Consider the following 16,777-nt stretch of genomic DNA (forward strand, 5'->3'; position numbering starts at 1 on the left):
GAATTTCTCATCTGTAAAATAAATAAATTTTAAAAAAAGTAACAATAAAACTTACCTTGCAGAGTTGTTAACAGAATTAAAAACAAGATAATACATGTGAAAACACCAAGCCCAGTTATTTGGCACTCAATATGACTTTGGTTTCCAAACATTGTTGCATATTGGAATCACCTGGAAATCTTTACATTCTGATGTATGGCTTCCATACCCAAACATTCTGATTTAATTGGTACGGGGTACAGCTTGGGCATCGGGATCTTTAAAAGCTCTCCAGGTGATTCTAAAATGGGCAGCAAAGTTTAGGAACCACTGCAGTAAAAGACAATCATCTGATAAACAGCATGGCAAATTCAGAATAAGGACTTCAAGAACAGCCCTCAAGTTACCCGTGCATTGTTTGTGCTTAGATTCAGCTCTTTTAAAAAGCCCTCCTAAGATTACATTTAACAACTATGGATCTATTTGCTTCTTGTTTTGCTTTTTCTCAGAGTCAACAGTGTACATATTTATCCAGTGACACAACGTAAGGCCAGAGCCTAAAACTTCTTGCTCCCTTTCACATTACTTAGGAAAAAAGACAGATGTTAAGACTTGATTTCCACCATATACCACACGCAAAATTACTTTGTGTTGGTTCTTAGAGGTAATTGTGAAATGAAAGCAATTAAGTTTCCAGAAAAAAAAGACTATCATCATGACATTGGGACAAAGATTTCTTAAAACAGCAGACAAAAATCACTAATCACAAAAAAACCAGAGGAATTAAAAAACTTTATCAAAAGAAACCAAAAACTCCCATGTAAACACAAAAAACTCAAAACAATTAAAAAACAAAACAAAAAACTGCTGTTATTCTAGCTTGCGCCTAAAGCCAGTGTTCGACCTTGTACTAAGATTGACATGCTGACCAAAAATGGAATTACCTCTTGAAAGTGAGCTCATCATGAAAAGACAGAGGGGCTTTAAATGCATACTGCTAAGTGAATGAAGCCAATCTGAAAAGGCTATATATCGTGTGATTCCAATTGTATGACATTCTGGGAAAGGCAAAACTATAGAGACAATAAAAGGATCAGTGGTTGCCAGGATAGGAAGGGAGAGGAAAGAGGAAGGGATGAATAAGTGGAACATGAGTTTTAGGGCAGTGAAATTATTCAGTGTGATATTTTACATGACATTATGCATTTGTGAAAACTTATAGAACTGTACAACACAGAGTGAACCCTAACATTAACTTACCCATACTATTAACTTTAGTTAATAATAATGTATCAAGACCCATTCGTCAATTCTAACTCATGTACCACACGAATGTGAGATGTTAATATAAGAAAAAGGAGAAGGAATATACAGGAACTTAGTATTTTCTGCTTGAGTTTTCTATAAACCTAAAGCTGCTTTAAAAAATAAAGTCTATTAATTTCCCAAAAAAGCAATAAAACAATGGGCTCAAAGGTATTATTTTATATTATGTGATAATATGCTATTTGTGAAAAGGAACTTTTTCACTGCTGCATTAATCATCCTAGTAACCAATTGCACTGTATCATATCAATCGCTCAAAGTTAAACATTTTTGGCAATGGCTGCTTTTCAGTGTTTAAAGGAAAATAACTGATTTTATAAGATTCAGAAAACTCAAAAGACTGAGTCTGTTAAAACCTTAATTTTATTGTCTATGTAGTTATTCAACAGTCTGAAAGAAAACTTCATGTTATTAACTATAAATATATGGGCTACAGCATATCTAAATATCTTTGTTTCTGAATAAGTCCTATTTAAATAGAAAAAAGTAACTGCATATCAAATTTTATTTTAATTAATGAAATGGAAACCCTACTTCCACTTGAAATGTAATGTCATTATTTTCATATGCTACATTGGAGGTAAAACGTGTTTCTCCATAATCCTTAGAAAACATTTATACTACAAAAATTCATCCAGTCTTAAAAAAATTTTTAAAACTGATATGCCAATCATCTTCGTGATCAATAAATTCACCAGTTTATCCAGAATTGCAACTTGATTTTACAACTTGAAATGTTTTCTATAAAAACGAGTTGTTTTAGATATTTACTTCCTATTAGAAAGTCTGAAGCTTCCAAAATATAGCACCACAATTTAAAACTTTTTATTGTTAATAGCATATTTCCATCTTTGCTTTTTGCAAGTAGTGGAAATAGATGGATATCAGTTAGAATTATAATTTAAATGAACACATGAGAACATAATTTATAAATGCATACAATTAGTCAAACTTTGTTACGTAACAAAAAGACAAATCTAGCTAATAGGATTCTTAATCCAAGTAGTATTAATAACAGAATTGTCACATACACAAGCATACAAAATTTTGTTCTAGTTAATTCAACTTGTATAGTGGTCTTCATTAAAAAAACACTGAAAAATACAGCAAAAGTATTTTTAAAAATCTCATCAAATGACAAGTAGTAACAAGTTTTTGCCAAGATTTTTCTTTAGGAATGAAAATGATAAAGCAAAGAATGTGAAAATCTTAAGGAAGTAGCATTTATTAAAGTTAATAAGAAATATATCTTGGCAAATTGAGATCTTAGGGGCTCACACTGCGTCCGATGTTCCTCTGCATGAGAAGGGGACTCTGGAAGTGTCTATAAGCCAAACTGAGTGGGAAAGAGATTTTTTCCAGTACGCTGGCAGTTTTCCCATCAGTGACTGGCTTTATTATCAAATAGAAACAGCTTAATTCTAAAAATTTTTAGCACAAATGCACTGAGAAAAAACATTATTCCCAGCTCTATCCTCAAACACAGAAATGTTCCCTATTAAAATTAGTCTTAAAACATAAAAAATGTGAAAATACTAAATACCTCAAAAATGAAAAAAAACCCAGAAAATACTGAAAAATACATGATTGACATGAGTTACTTCAGCTATCTGAAAGTATGCTTTTATTCCAAGAGTCTATTTACAAAGTGTGCTTACATTACATTTTAAAAGACATGTATCAGATGTTATTAAGTCAGTTTAGCAATTTTTATAAAAAGATTCATATCCTTTCAAACATATTTTGTCATTTAAAAAACTGCAACTGTCATTGCCGTGAAAGAGCACGTGACCTTAAGGGAAGAAACATCTCACTAGAGTTTCCACAAGTTCCTTCTTCCAACTGCAGCTCCGGTGGCAAAGGAGGAGCCCCAGGGTCCCCAGGCCGGGGAAGCGTAGTGGAAGAAAAGGTAGGATTTTCAGTTCTGCCTACTTCTAGAACAGGCAAATTCAGAGAAGAATCAGTAGAAAAAAAGGGGGCTGTGCTGGATTCTCCTTCTGGATGGTACATAACAGTGGATGCTCTCAGTTTTTCAGAGAAATTAATCTCATCTGAATTTGATCTAGAGAGGTTGTTTGTGGCTCCATCTGGAAAAGGCTCACAGCTGCTACATTTCAGCCCTATGATAAAATTAATCAGATATCAGTGAAAAAGTAACAAATAAAATTGAGTCCATGCCCATCTTATTTTTTTTTAAAGATTACAAGCTAGGTACCACACAAGCAAAATTTAAATAGCAATTTATAAATTCTGTCATAATCCATTTCACATTTCATGTGTTTTTCCCAACAACTATGAAGTGTACTATTATTTACACTTTCTAGATAAGGCAATAGTCTCAAGGAAGCTAAATCACATGCTGTAATTCACATCTGAATACTTATATACTTAACCACTGAAGGACCTGGGAAAAAATTAAGTAGCCCCTAAAATTTTTCATAAAAGAAGTAGCTGTCACAACTAATATTCTTTAGCATTCTGGCACACACACACACACAAAATTACCCAATTAAAACAAAATTTAAACACGGCATACGCTAAAATTCTATGAGTTAATTAATGTCAATTACTGATTCTTGAATCGCAGGGTATTAGAAGTGGAGGGGTTTTAGAGGTCATCTGGGATAGTCTCTCACTATTAGAGATGAGAAAACAGAGGCCCAGAACAGTTAAGCCATGCCCAGAATTCCAGGACTACTTCATGGGAAAGTGAGAACTAGGTCCCAGGTGTCCTCTTCACATTAAATGGATACTGTCCTGTTTCTCAACTTAACAATTTACTTAAATGACAGTGGTTGTTCTGATCAAATAACTTTCCCATATCCAGAGGGTTGAGCCAACAATTATCCTTGGGGTAGAAAGAATAAAAATGAACACAATTTATCTTCTGTTAAACTCAGCGAATATTCAATCCCTAACTATCCATAGGCACAGAAGTCTCTGAGTTGACACATTTTATGTAAAACTTGTAAAGTCTATAAAGTATATTTATAAGTAATTTATTCACATTAGTTTTCCAACTTCACAATATATTCAGCATTTCTGTCCCATGGTATAGAAACTATTTTCTTAAATATGGCACAAAAAGGGAAACTTCTAATGTGTTCCAGCATGGACTTATAGACTATGAATTCCTTAAGGGCAGAACCCTAAATTACTCATTTCTGCATCCCCAGCGCCTAGAACAGCTTGAACAGAGCTATATTACAGTCACATTTAACTTAGGTGCTCTAAAGAGATGGAGAGCGAAATAGGGGCTTAGTGGGAGGAGGATTTAAATTATGCAGGCAATGCTATGCAGCATTCCAATCAGTGAATATGTGTGCTCTGGGCTGAAGGTGAAACAAGAGAGGTGAATTTGCTATTTTCTTCATCAATCTCAGTTCCCATGCCTCTCTCATCTTGCCAGATTGAGTGTGATTCTAGTGTTTAAAGTTATGTATGATCTACACAACACGATTCTTAAAAACATAAGCCAACTACTTCATCTTGTGATCAACTGGAGAAAAATGATCGGAGTTAGACTTATTAAAATACTCTGCCTATATACTAGGGGTTACATTTGAAAAAATGAATCTTACATTCTGCTGACTTTAGAAACAAATCCTGTATATACTGGGACTTTATTATAAATTTTCTATAAATGGTATTGTTAAATGAAATATAGAATATTGAGTGATATTCCACTTTTCCAATGTAATGACATCATATAAGATTAAAATGCAAATTGAATGTAATTCTTAAGATTAAACTTTTTGAATAAAAGCAAAATGATCATTTCTAGGTTTTCTGTTTAGCAATTTACTTTTAAAAGCATTGTTACATTTAAATGAACTCTCGGACACCTAAGATATTTACCTTTCAGATGTTCTAGTTTTATATTTCGAAGTTTTAGCACTTCATCTGTAATCTTCTGTATCAGGAAGTTCTGTGTTTTTTCTCGTCGAATAGATTCAACCAGGGTATCTAGTCCTTTAGGGTTTTCTTGTAAGTAGTCTAACAATTTTCCAGCTCTTTTTCTACTTGATGTTCGGCAAGAAATTTCTTCAGTGTCTTCTCTACTAAGTATTTTTTTTGCACGTAGATGATCAAAATGTCTCTCAGCTATGATTTTTTCACACAGGTATACACGCAAATTTTCTAAAGCCTAAAAGACATAAATGTATGTCAATGTTATTTTTTTAATACCTAAGGAAATCACATAGCTGATTATTAGTTAGGAATATTAACTGGTGGGAGAAACATGCTGAAGTCAGGAGGCTCAGGACTACTAAAATGCATGCTAATAAGATGAAGGTCCAAGTAGACAAAAGTAGGTCTAGATACTCCTCATAGCTCTGCCCTGCTCTGATCTCATTTTCACACCTATAAATGAAGACCTGGCTATTGTGAGGAGGGGTTGTTCTAATCTAGAGGACCTAGGTCTGTGGAAAAATGCCTGGTACATAGTAAGTGATCGGTAAATGCTATATGATGGTGACAATGACAACTCATTTGACTCACACTTATAATGAGCAAAAGGCAATGGAAGATCTTAGCAGTACCCTAGCAAATGGTGACAGAAAAGTAGGCTAGGTGAAGGGTTCCTATAGGTCTCAGTCCACTGAACTCCCATATTCATTTATTTATTCACATAACAAACAATTCATATATATAAATACCTAATATGCCAAGTGCTGAGCATGCAAAAAACAACAAGACTTCAATTCTGCATGCAAAGGGCATGTGGTCTAGTTAGAGAATACATATCACATACAAGCCAATAATTATAAGACAATGTGATGTGACCCAGGAAGAAAAAAGACTATGTCAAGTATTGGGGAAGCACAGCCAGAACCTGGGAAATTTACAGAGGCTACACTTTTGCTAGAGGCATGAAGGTGCAAAGTAGAAAAATACTGAGAAGTTTGGGGTAGTTGGAACACATGCTGAATGTGAGAGGGTGGTGAGAAATGCAGTTAGGAAGGAAAATTGGGTTTGGAGCATGGAAGAATTTTTATGGTATGTTGAGGAACACACATATTACTCTGTAGCCAGAAGACTCATCCAAAGTTTATAAATAAGAAGCAATATGAAAACTTTTGCAGATGACTAGCGGAGACTAAAAACTGGGGTCAAAGGAGACCAATCAGAAGATTGTTGTAATATCATAGATAAGATATATTGTGTGCATGAATTAAGCTGTGGGGATGGAGAGACTAGATTTAAAAGATGAACTTCCTGAAAAATCTCAACTGTTGTCATTCTACCACCTATGTGCTAATGATTCCCCAATTTGAGTATGTGATTGAGACTTTCTCTATCTAGACATCCAAAAGGCACTTAAATTCAACATGTCCAAAACCAAATTTATCTTCCCCCATCCTTTTTCTTCTGATATTCTCAGCTCATTTGGGAGTATCACCATCCATCCAATCATGCTATAAACCAACAACTAATCCTTGACTTTTCCTCTCTTTCACTCATTTGTCACATATGATCACCCATTTACCAAGACCTGCCACTCCCTTATATTTCTCTAATCTCCCCATTCACTTCATCTTTACCATTAGCAGTACTTTAGTTCAGGTCCTTATCATATGTTTGTATAAACTCTCAGCAATGGACACCTAACTATACTTCCTACTTCTCTCCCCCTGCTTCAAATTTCTCCTTTATACATCCATCAGATCTTGCAATTTTTCAAGAGAAAATGGAAATCTGGAGTGTTATATAAACTCTAATACTGAAATGTTGTCAATTTTTAAAAAATTTAAAACACGGTGTTCCACCTCTGACTTAAAAGGATAAATTTCCTCAATAATGGCAGAAAGTAGAAAAGTTAAGAGCATGGCTCTGGACTTAGACTAACCTCAGTTCAAATCTTAAATCTGCCATATACTTCTGTGAGAACTAGGGCAAGTAACTTAATCTAATTTTCCAGTTCTTTATTGGTAAAATACTACTACTTTGGAGGACCTCTAGGAGAACTAGATGGGACAGTGCATATGAAGGCTTGACACAATCTCTGATACACAGTAAGTGCTCAATAAATAATAGCTATTTGATAATGGCAGACAGGGTGCTTCATAGTATGGATTCTACCTACCTCTCCAGCGTACTCTATCACCACCTCTATCTGTCCTTTATGTTGTACGTAAAACTGTTGTTCATCACTCCACATTTCTTTACATTGTTACCTTTGTCTTGTTTTCTCTTCTCATACACAAGTTGCCATTCATACCACAAGTTGCCATCCAAGATTCAGGACAGTGGTCATCTCCTTCAGGAAGCTTTACTTAAACTCCTTAGACTAAGTTAGGCACCCCTTTCCTCTGCCTTGCAGTGCTCCGTGTATACATTTCACTCTTCTATATTTTAGGTCTCCACTTCTCATCCAATTCATTCCCAGATATTTTCATTCTGTCTCACTACTCTTCTCAAAGTCACCAGAGACCTCCTTAAAGCCAAATCCGATACTTTTCAGTCTTTGCCTTATTTCTCAGCAGCATGGACACAGTTAAGCATTCCTTCCTTGAAATATTCTTGTCCTATATGCATATCACACTCTCCTGGCTTTCTTCCCATCTTTATTGCTATAACTTCTCTTTTTAAAACTCTCCTATAATCTCTTTTCCCTTCTAGCTCTCAACTCCCTAGGTGAACTCATTTAATTCTGCACTTACATTTCTAGCTCAGATCAATCTTCTGATTTTCACACTTGTGGGTCTAGTTGATGTTCCGACATTTCCACTTACTAATCTGATTCCACTCTTCCTCAACTTCTACATTCAATCCATCATAAAGTCTTATCATTTCTATTTCAAAAATGCATCTGTAATTCTCCTATTTCATCCATTTCTACTGCCTTCACCCTGATCCAAATTACTATCATCTCTCAATTATATAAATTCTAAGAGTCTCCTGACTGGTTTTCTCTCTTTTTACTTTTGTTCTCCTTGGTGCATACAACAGGCAGAGGGATCTTTTAAAAATATAACATAATTCAATTAGTTCCTATCACATTTGGGAAAAAAAATCCAAAAATTTTACTACCATCTATAAGACCCTTTATGATAGGGCTCTAGCCCACCTTCCTAACTTTACCTCAGGACATTCTCTGCCTTCTTCCAATGTCCCCAAGTCATCAAGGTCTTGCCTGTTTTAGGTCCTTCGCAAATTCTATTCAGCCTAGAATGCTCTTCTCCCAGTTCTATTATATCCTTCGGGAACCAGTTCAAATGTAACCTTCTCTAACCATCCTATCTCAAGTAGATGCTCCTATTATTGTTTCGACATCTGTTTGTCTCCTTCATAGAATGTACCATAATTTGCAATTATACATTTATTTGTTTTCAACTCTAATGATCTACATGTTTGAAGCAGGCAAGAACCAGGTATGTTTTGTTTTACGCTGTATATGCTGTACTTAGCAGACTGCTAAGTAGATAGTGTTTTGGATGAATGTAAAATTCATTGCACTTATTTTATAATTTGTAATTATCCTTTTATGTCTATTTCCTTCCTTCCAAGAAATCAAGCTCTTCTGAAACCAGGATTGTATCTTACTTTCCAATTTTTAAACTGTTAGATTCAACTACAGCCTCACAGCAGCATGTAATCCATATTAATGAAACTGAACTAAATTCAACCAAAAAGATGAGGTAAACAAATAGATGGGGAAGAGAGAGAGGAAGAGTATAGTGAAGAAGTGGGAGTTTCCAGGAGGATGGGTTGTGGTATACCATTTATCAACACAGAGAATACAGCAGGACCAGCAAGCAGTTTTGGGGGAATAAAAAGTTCAATTTTAGACAATATGAGGAATATACAAGATATAAAGTGGATTTCTAGTAGGTATTTAGAAATAAGTGCCTACAGTTGAGAGAGTAGGAAGATCAAATATGTGGATGATAATTTGAAAACTTTCTAAGGTTATAAATCATTTTCAAAATATCATGAAGAAAATTTCTTAGAAAAATATGTGCACATATTTTTTTTTTTCTCACAGACCTCCTGAAACTCATCCATGATTCCCCAAGGTTATGAATTTCTGATATGGCTATAAAATGAAATCATGGAGACAGATAATATCAATGAACTGATAGAAAAAAATAAAGACCCGGAAGCCGCTCTTCACATATGTTTGTGTACAGGTTTTATATCCTCCCACTTGTACCTCTCATTGCCTGTTTTATCAGCTGTAAAATGGGAATGACAATTATCTTCCTTAGAGGTTGCTCTAAAGTCTAAATGGGAATATTGTAAACTGTGGGAACATAGCAAATCCAGCTCCTGAAATTCATGGTTTTACTGGCAGAAATCTTGAATAAGACAACACTCATTCATTCTACATTGTTATCAATGTCCTAGTCTTATCTCAACTCGAATGTAAAGCAGGGGCCTGATCTTCATTTTTTATTTTTCCAGACTCAAGAACAGTACTTCTCCATATAGTAAGTGTTCCAGAAATATCCGCTGAATGAGGAAACTAAGGCACAAGTCCCAGTTGTGTCCAGTTTCTTTCTGCTAATGAGTCATACCAAGTGTAATTATGAGTACAATGTGATAAACCTTACAGGGGAGGGAAAAGGGATTTGAAGCAGATAAACATTTAAAAAGCTGTTGTTCTGTCCAGTTCACAAAGATGACTTTGTGATTTTTGTAGTGTTAAGCCAGGGTACATTTCATGGTGAGTTTGTTTTTAATTTGAATTCATATAAAGTATTTTAGTGGCACTCATATAGGTCTCAAACGGCAAAACAACTAAAAGCAAAGTTAAAAGAGAAACAAATCATACCTCAACAAAGCCATTCTTTAAGAATAAATATTAAGATTTTTGGCAGCATCCAAGCAGAAAAGCAAAATTTAGCTACAAAATTATTTTTGACGTTTGCTTGTAAATTAATTCTGAACTACATCTATTCACCCCCCTCCCCTCAATTTAAATATGTGGGCGTTTGCTTACTAGGGGAATTCCAGGTTGTGCTTTCAGCTGTTGAGCTTCCCCCAACCCCCTTTGCAAAAGAGTTTCACATATATGCTCCATTGCTTGGGATCCTTTATCTGGTCCAATCTTTGCTCCCCAGCAACCGGAGGCATCTGACTCAAAGATGAACCTGAGCCGTCGATCCCGTAAAACGCGTAGGTCCCTCAAAGCGCATGAGGGTAAAATCAACAGGGGATAAGTGGGTAGTGGGCAAGAAGTAGACTGCGAAGAGACGCTCCAATGAAGGTTTCAGAATCCCAAGCCCTGCTTCTAGTGATTTAAAACGTAGATTAACAGGTCGCCAGGGGATCACTTCCACCAAGGCCCCTCGGATGCAGGGCTCGCGGTGGTCCTGTCCGTCCCTCCGACTCGCGGGCTCCTCCTCAGACTCAGACTCCGGGTTTCCGCTTTCCTCGCCCGCTGGGCTGCAGCTCGCCCCCGCCCTCCCCCAGCCCGCGGGGCGCCTGGGCAAGGCTGTGCTACTCACGTCCTTCTTCACTTCTGTCAGGTCTTCCTCGGTGAGGGACAGTGCGGTGGGCTCCATGGCGGAGGCGGGAGATGGCGCTTCTTCCGGGTCCTGGAGCTCGCGCTGCGCCGCCCCGCCTACACTGAGAGCTTCGGCCTCCGGATGAGGGGCGAGAAGCGGAGGCGGAGCAGGTAGGGCGGAAGAGGGCTGCCCGTCTGGAAACGGGGGGCTCGGAAGTCTAACTGTGCAGCTTCCGGCTCTGCCTCTAGGGCCAACCGCGCCGCGGACCGTGACCTTCCGCTGCGACAGTCAGCAGCCGGAACCTTCCTTCTCCGAGAGGCTCCGCAGGTGCCTTCCTTGTCGGCAGGGCCCGCCCCGACTCTGCGGCAGCCAATCGCTGCCAGTCCCCGGCAGCAGCCTTTCAGGAGTGGCTCCGCCCACAGCCTGCGGGTCTTCTGCGTGTGGCCGTGGGTTGCCTCCCGGAAAGGAATCGTTTCCGTGGGTGGAGCCCGTCTCGGCTACGCGCCGTGGGCACTCCCCGCCTTCGCAGACTGCTCCGTGGTGCAGTCTGGTCTTGGCTGATTTGTGCCATTGGGTTCCTCCCCTTTTCCCAGACCTTGCCCTACCATTTCCTGTTGCTGTGTTTGCTCACTCAAGTTTTTTAATTATTTGATCACACGCAGGCACGCGCGCATGTACCCTGCTCCCTCCCGCCCCACAGCCTAACTACAGTACTAAAGAAATATTTGAAAGAGAAAAACCACCTACAATCTCAACACTGTAACATCCAATTTTATCATCTGCATACTTTTTGGTTACTATTATAAACGTATTTCCTTATTTATTAATCTGTGTCATGAAGCTGTCTACCTCATTAGGTCTACTGTGAAAATTAAATATCAAATGTAAGGTTCTTGGAGGTACTTGGCACACAGTATGAACTTAATTTATTATTTATTATCTTGTATTACTCAAACATTTATTGAGTCCTCACTAATATGTTCTAGGCGTCTGTCCTGTAAGAGGTCTCTCATTTTATTAGGGGAGACTGATAGCTAGCTATTCCCAGAATGGTATTCTAGAAGTGTATAGAGGACGACATGAGTAATGTGGGTGAGAGGCTCAAAACAGCCCCGGGCCCAACCATTGTTTGGACAACATGCTAAATAAACTAGAAATAAACTAGAGGGTATTTGAAGCTACAACGGTAGATAAATATGACAAGAGAACCAGAGACAAACTTGGGAACCCTAACATTTAGGGGACGAGAAAGCGAAAGAACCAGAAAAGAAAAATTTTGCCAAAGCCAATGTAGTTTTGATTATAACACAGAGATTCTGCTTTTAACATTAACATTATGTCATGTGTCTTTCCATGTTGATACGCAATATTTTTTTCTGATTGCTTAATCTTCCATCGTCATGGTATTACCCAATTTACTTAACCATGAATTCTTTCATCTCGCAAATACTTATTGAATGTCAGCTAAGTGCCAGGCACTCTTCTAGGTAATGAGGAAACAGCTGTGGACAAAATAGGTACAACTCTTTTCTCCTGGAGTTTAAATTCTATTGTATGTGTGATTGGGGCAGGGCAGATAGACATTTGAAAAATGTTACATAAATTTTTTATTATGTTAGAAGCTGATTAATACTAAGAGAAAATATAAAACAGGGCAGTAAGATGAGGCTTTCTGGAGTGGTAAAATTTAAAATAGCGTGGTTAATGAAGACCTCTCTGAAAAGAAGAGATTTGAGTTAACACTTAAAAGAACTGAGGGAATGAGCCATGTGGTCATATGGAGAAAGAACATATGAGTAGAGAGAACAGCCAAAGGATCCAGTGTGACTGGGAAGAAGGTGAGGTCCTTGTGTGCCACTGTAGAAGTTTACTCTGACTTTACTCTGAGTCATATGGGCTTATTCTGAGTCAGACGGGAAGCTGCTGGAGTGTTCTGAGCAGAGGGATGATTCGATCCGATTTATGATTTGAGAAGGAGCACTTTCACTGTCGCCTTGTGATAAGGAGGATAGAAGAGGGGGCACCAGTTAGAAGCTATTGCCATAATCCAGGCCCCAGGACGTGGTGACTCAGAGCACAGCTGGTAGCAGTGAGGGTGGTGAGAACATTTTGAGGAAAAGTGGGATAGTGATTTTATTTCCTTTTGAGAGGATCACTTTGGTTGCTGAGGAAAAGGTAGGCTCTAGGTGTAAAGGCAGAAACAGAGAGCAGCCGGAGGCTACCACAGCAATCCAAGCAAAGACGGAGAGTGGCGTGACCAGAGTGGGAACAGTGGCGAGCACTCCTCCATGGTTACCGTACATTATCCCCAGTTTTTCATTCTTAGATTTGTCCCCATTTTTTTTTATCTATATGTTTCCCATCCTTTTTCTTTTGGAATATCGTTTCCTTGCATAAATTCCCAGGAGCAAGAGTATCGAACCCAAGGAAATGATTATTTTTCTGTCTTTTCATAGGTTCTCTCCAAAGTATTGGCCCATCCATGTGTGAGAATCAGACCATTATGATGTTGCTGTTCTATTTTTGTTCTTTGTTCTTTCTTTTTAAAAAGAACTTTTAAAAGTTAAAATGATGTTTATTTTAATGCATTGCAAATGTAGATCAAAGTTATGATCTGGGGGATGTGCATCAAACCCATGAATTTGTATTATTACTTAGGTCAAAGCTAAGTCATAAATAGAGATTTGATTTAAAATCCCTTTAAATGTAGTTATTTCATAACTGATGTTTTCAATTACATATGTGTGTACCTTTATTATTACTTTTCATAATTGACTTTGGTATTTTATTTTATTTTTTTTAAATTTTATTATTAGTTTCAAGTATACAGTACATTGGTTAGACATTTATGTAGTTTATGAAATGATTCCTCTGATTGCTCTTTCTCGCCTCTGGCTCTACATCTAGCCATTACATTAATGCTAACTGCATTCCCTATGCTGTGTTCCCCGTCCTCGTGACCATCTATCAACTACTAATTTGTACTTCTTTAACCTTTCACCCCTTCCTCCCAGTCCCCGAACTCCCCTTTCCTCTAACTGTCACCAGATTGTCCTCTATATTTGTGAGTCTGTTTTCGATTAGTTTGTTCTTTTTGTTCCTTAGATTCCACATATAAGTGAAATCGTGTGGTATTTATCTTTCTCTGTCTGACTTATTTCACTCAGCATAATAACCTCTAGGTCCATCTATGTCTTTGCAAATGGTAGGATTTCATTTTTTTAATGGCTGAGTAATATTCCATTGCATATATGAATCACAACTTCTTTATCCAATTGTCTGTTGATGGGCTTCGATATCTTGGCTACTGTAAATTGTGCTGCCATGAACATAGGGGTGTGTAGATCTTTACAAATTATTGTTTTGGTTTTCTTTGGATAAATACCCTGAAGTACAATTGCTGGGTCGAAAGGTAAATTCATTTTTAACTTTTTGAGAAATCTCCAAACTGTTTTCCATAGTGGCTGTACCAATTTGCAATCTCACCGAGAGTGTATCACAGTTCCCTTTTCTCCACATCCTCGCTGACACTTGTTCCTTGATTTATTGATGAAAGCCATTCTGACAGGTGTCAGGTGATATCTCATTGTGGTTTTAATTTGCATTTCTCTGATGATTAGTGACCTTGAGCATCTTTCCATGTGTTATTGGCCATCTTTATTTCCTCTTTGGGGAAATATGTGTTCAGGTCTTCTGCCCATTTTTTAATAGGATTGTTTGTTTTGTTGTTGTTTAACTTCATGAGTTCTTTATATATTTTGGATATTAATCTCTTATCAGATATAGCATAAGCGAATATCTTCTCTCATTCAGCTGGTTGTCTTTTCGTTTTGATGGTTTCCTTGGCTGTGCAAAAACTTTTTAGTTTTATGTAGTCCCATTTGTTTATTTTTTCTTTTGTTTCCCTTTTTAAATATTTGCGCTTTTTAAATGAAACATTTCAACCACACCAAACTATAAAGAATAATATTACGAACATCCTATGTTCATTACCAAGATTTAACAAATGTTTATATTTTTCCACATTTGCTTCTGTTATGGCTTTTGCTTATCAAATGTTAGTGGCAGACCTCTCTGATTCTTGAGACTGCTTTCATGATGTTACTATACATCTGATTTTTTCCCTGTCATTGACTACCATTTCATTTCTGACACCTCCAATCTTCTTCTATCCTCAATATTCATTCTCTTATTTATTTATTCAACTAAAAAGTTGTGTCTGCTATATGTCAGAAGTGGGAATTATGGAATGAGGATCAGGAGTTGAGTAGGACTGAGTAAGGAGTTTAGAAACTATTAACGGCTGAAAGTTTAATATTTTGTTTTGAGGCCATGTCTAAATGTTCCCAAGTCAAATTTTCTGTGTCAAGGCAGCCATATCTGAATGCTCTATGCCTTCACAGAGCTAGTTCATGGCAGGCGTAGTTCCTGCTTTCTTTCTAGTGTATCATACTTCCCTCATAAGCAGACTTATTTCCTCTTCTCTGCTAAATCACAGGGTCAGACTAAAATAAAGATTGGGTGTGTTTAAAAAAAAAATAGGCCTCCCCATTCTCCGCCTTGCAGTAATTTGACCTCTTCTCTGTCCTTTTTATCCCCACTTCAACTTCTAGACACACCATCTACCTCATACTATGAAATACAAGGCATCTGATAAATATACTGTGAAAAATACAGTTTAGGTGCTGAAAACATGAGGCAGCCTATCATAGTGGTTAAGAATGAGGACGTTTGGCATCTAACAGATCTGGGCTGGTATAATAGATTTGTAGGGCTGCTGTAACAAATTACTACAAGATGGGTGGCTTAAAACAGAAATTTATTCTCTCACAGTTCTGAAGGCTGGAATTCCAATATTGGCAGGGCCATGCTCCCTCTGAAGGCTCTAGGGAAGAATCTGTCCTTGCTTCTTCCTAGCTTCTGGTGGTTGCTGGCCATCTTCGGCATTCCTTGGCTGTGGCAGCATAGCTTCTATCTCTGCCTCCATCTTTACATGGCCTTTTTTTCTGTTTTCCTTCTATGTCTCTGCCTCCAAATTCTCTTTTTCTCATAGGGACACAAATCTTTGGATTGAGGGCCCTTTCTAATCCAGTTGACCTTATCCCAACTTGATTACATCTGTAAAGACACTATTTTCAACTGAGTGTCTGAGGTGCCAGTGGACATGAATTTTGAGAAGACACTGTTCAACTCAGTACAGTTGGATTCTAGACTTGCCAGTTATTAACTGTTTGACCTGGGAACAATTAATAAGCATTCAATAAAGATAGCTATTATAGGAATGCAGAGGGAGGAAAGAGGAAACCATTTTTGACTGACATGACAACATGAAAATAGTGTAGTTAAACTGGGCCAGAGAATTTTAATGGTGGAGCTTTAACTGCAGTTTAAGGATTTATTCTAAAACTTCCTGCCAGACATCAGGTGGTGTACTGAGCAATGAATTCTATTCCACGTGATTGTGAATTATAAATTTCTTGTAAATATTTGGGGAAAAAGTGGCCAGTTCTGAGACAGACACTCCTGTTTTTTCTTTTTTTAATCTATCAAATTATTTCATTAAAAAAATTTTTTTGGTCTTTATTGAAATATAATAGAGAATTAGTTGCTTATATTTACACTGTACAATTCAATGAGTTTTTTTTCCACTAATACTTGGATTACAATAATATACTAGTTTCAGTTGTATAGCATAGTGATCAGAGAGCCACATAATTTGCAAAGTGATTACCCCACTCCTGAGTCTTAACGGTAATACAACATGTGGTAAAATGCAAACATTTCAACTCAGGGATTCTGCGAAGACTCCAGGTGGTCTTGACCCCAGGAGTGACTCCCAGTTCCAGAGGAAAGGACCGAGAGGGTCTGGGTGGTGAGTGTGGGCCTGAACAAACTCTATGAGGACATTCACGAGTGTACCCTAAGACGAGGACATTGTTGGGGCTGATGAGGACCCTGAGAGTAGGGGCATTCCCTCTGCCTTCCTGCTAGAAGACTGTTGGTTTGGAGAGTGAGGA

General features: G+C 37.5%; 1 protein-coding gene across 2 annotated transcripts; it reads right to left on the reverse strand.

Annotated features, from left to right (window-relative positions):
* Window positions 1-1,650: 1,650 nt before the first annotated feature.
* Window positions 1,651-11,210, reverse strand: BCL10 (BCL10 immune signaling adaptor). 2 transcript variants are annotated; one of them, XM_039838727.1, is made up of 3 exons: window positions 10,761-11,210; window positions 5,164-5,452; window positions 1,651-3,425 (listed from the first exon to the last, which is right to left on the reverse strand). In XM_039838727.1, the coding sequence occupies exons 1-3, from the start codon at window positions 10,815-10,817 to the stop codon at window positions 3,073-3,075; spliced, it is 699 nt and encodes a 232-aa protein (XP_039694661.1). In that variant the 5' UTR covers window positions 10,818-11,210; the 3' UTR covers window positions 1,651-3,072. The 2 variants fall into 2 exon arrangements, with proteins under 2 accessions (XP_039694661.1, XP_039694660.1); XM_039838726.1 differs by lacking the exon at window positions 10,761-11,210 and adding an exon at window positions 10,253-10,662.
* Between the last annotated feature and the right edge of the window lie 5,567 nt (window positions 11,211-16,777).

Source organism: Pteropus medius, unplaced genomic scaffold (genome assembly GCF_902729225.1).
Source record: "Pteropus medius unplaced genomic scaffold, Ma_sr-lr_union100, whole genome shotgun sequence".
Taxonomy (NCBI): Eukaryota; Metazoa; Chordata; class Mammalia; order Chiroptera; family Pteropodidae; genus Pteropus; species Pteropus medius.

Bases quoted from the DNA above. Each gene is read 5' to 3' on its own strand.
- BCL10 (XM_039838726.1), bottom strand. From the start codon at position 10,333: ATGGAGCATATATGTGAAACTCTTTTGCAAAGGGGGTTGGGGGAAGCT. The intron at 5,453-10,252 runs GTAAGCAAACGC...TATGTCTTTTAG, and splicing joins CACAACCTGGAATTCCCCTA to GCTTTAGAAAATTTGCGTGT. The intron at 3,426-5,163 runs GTAAATATCTTA...ATTTTATCATAG, and splicing joins AAAACTAGAACATCTGAAAG to GGCTGAAATGTAGCAGCTGT.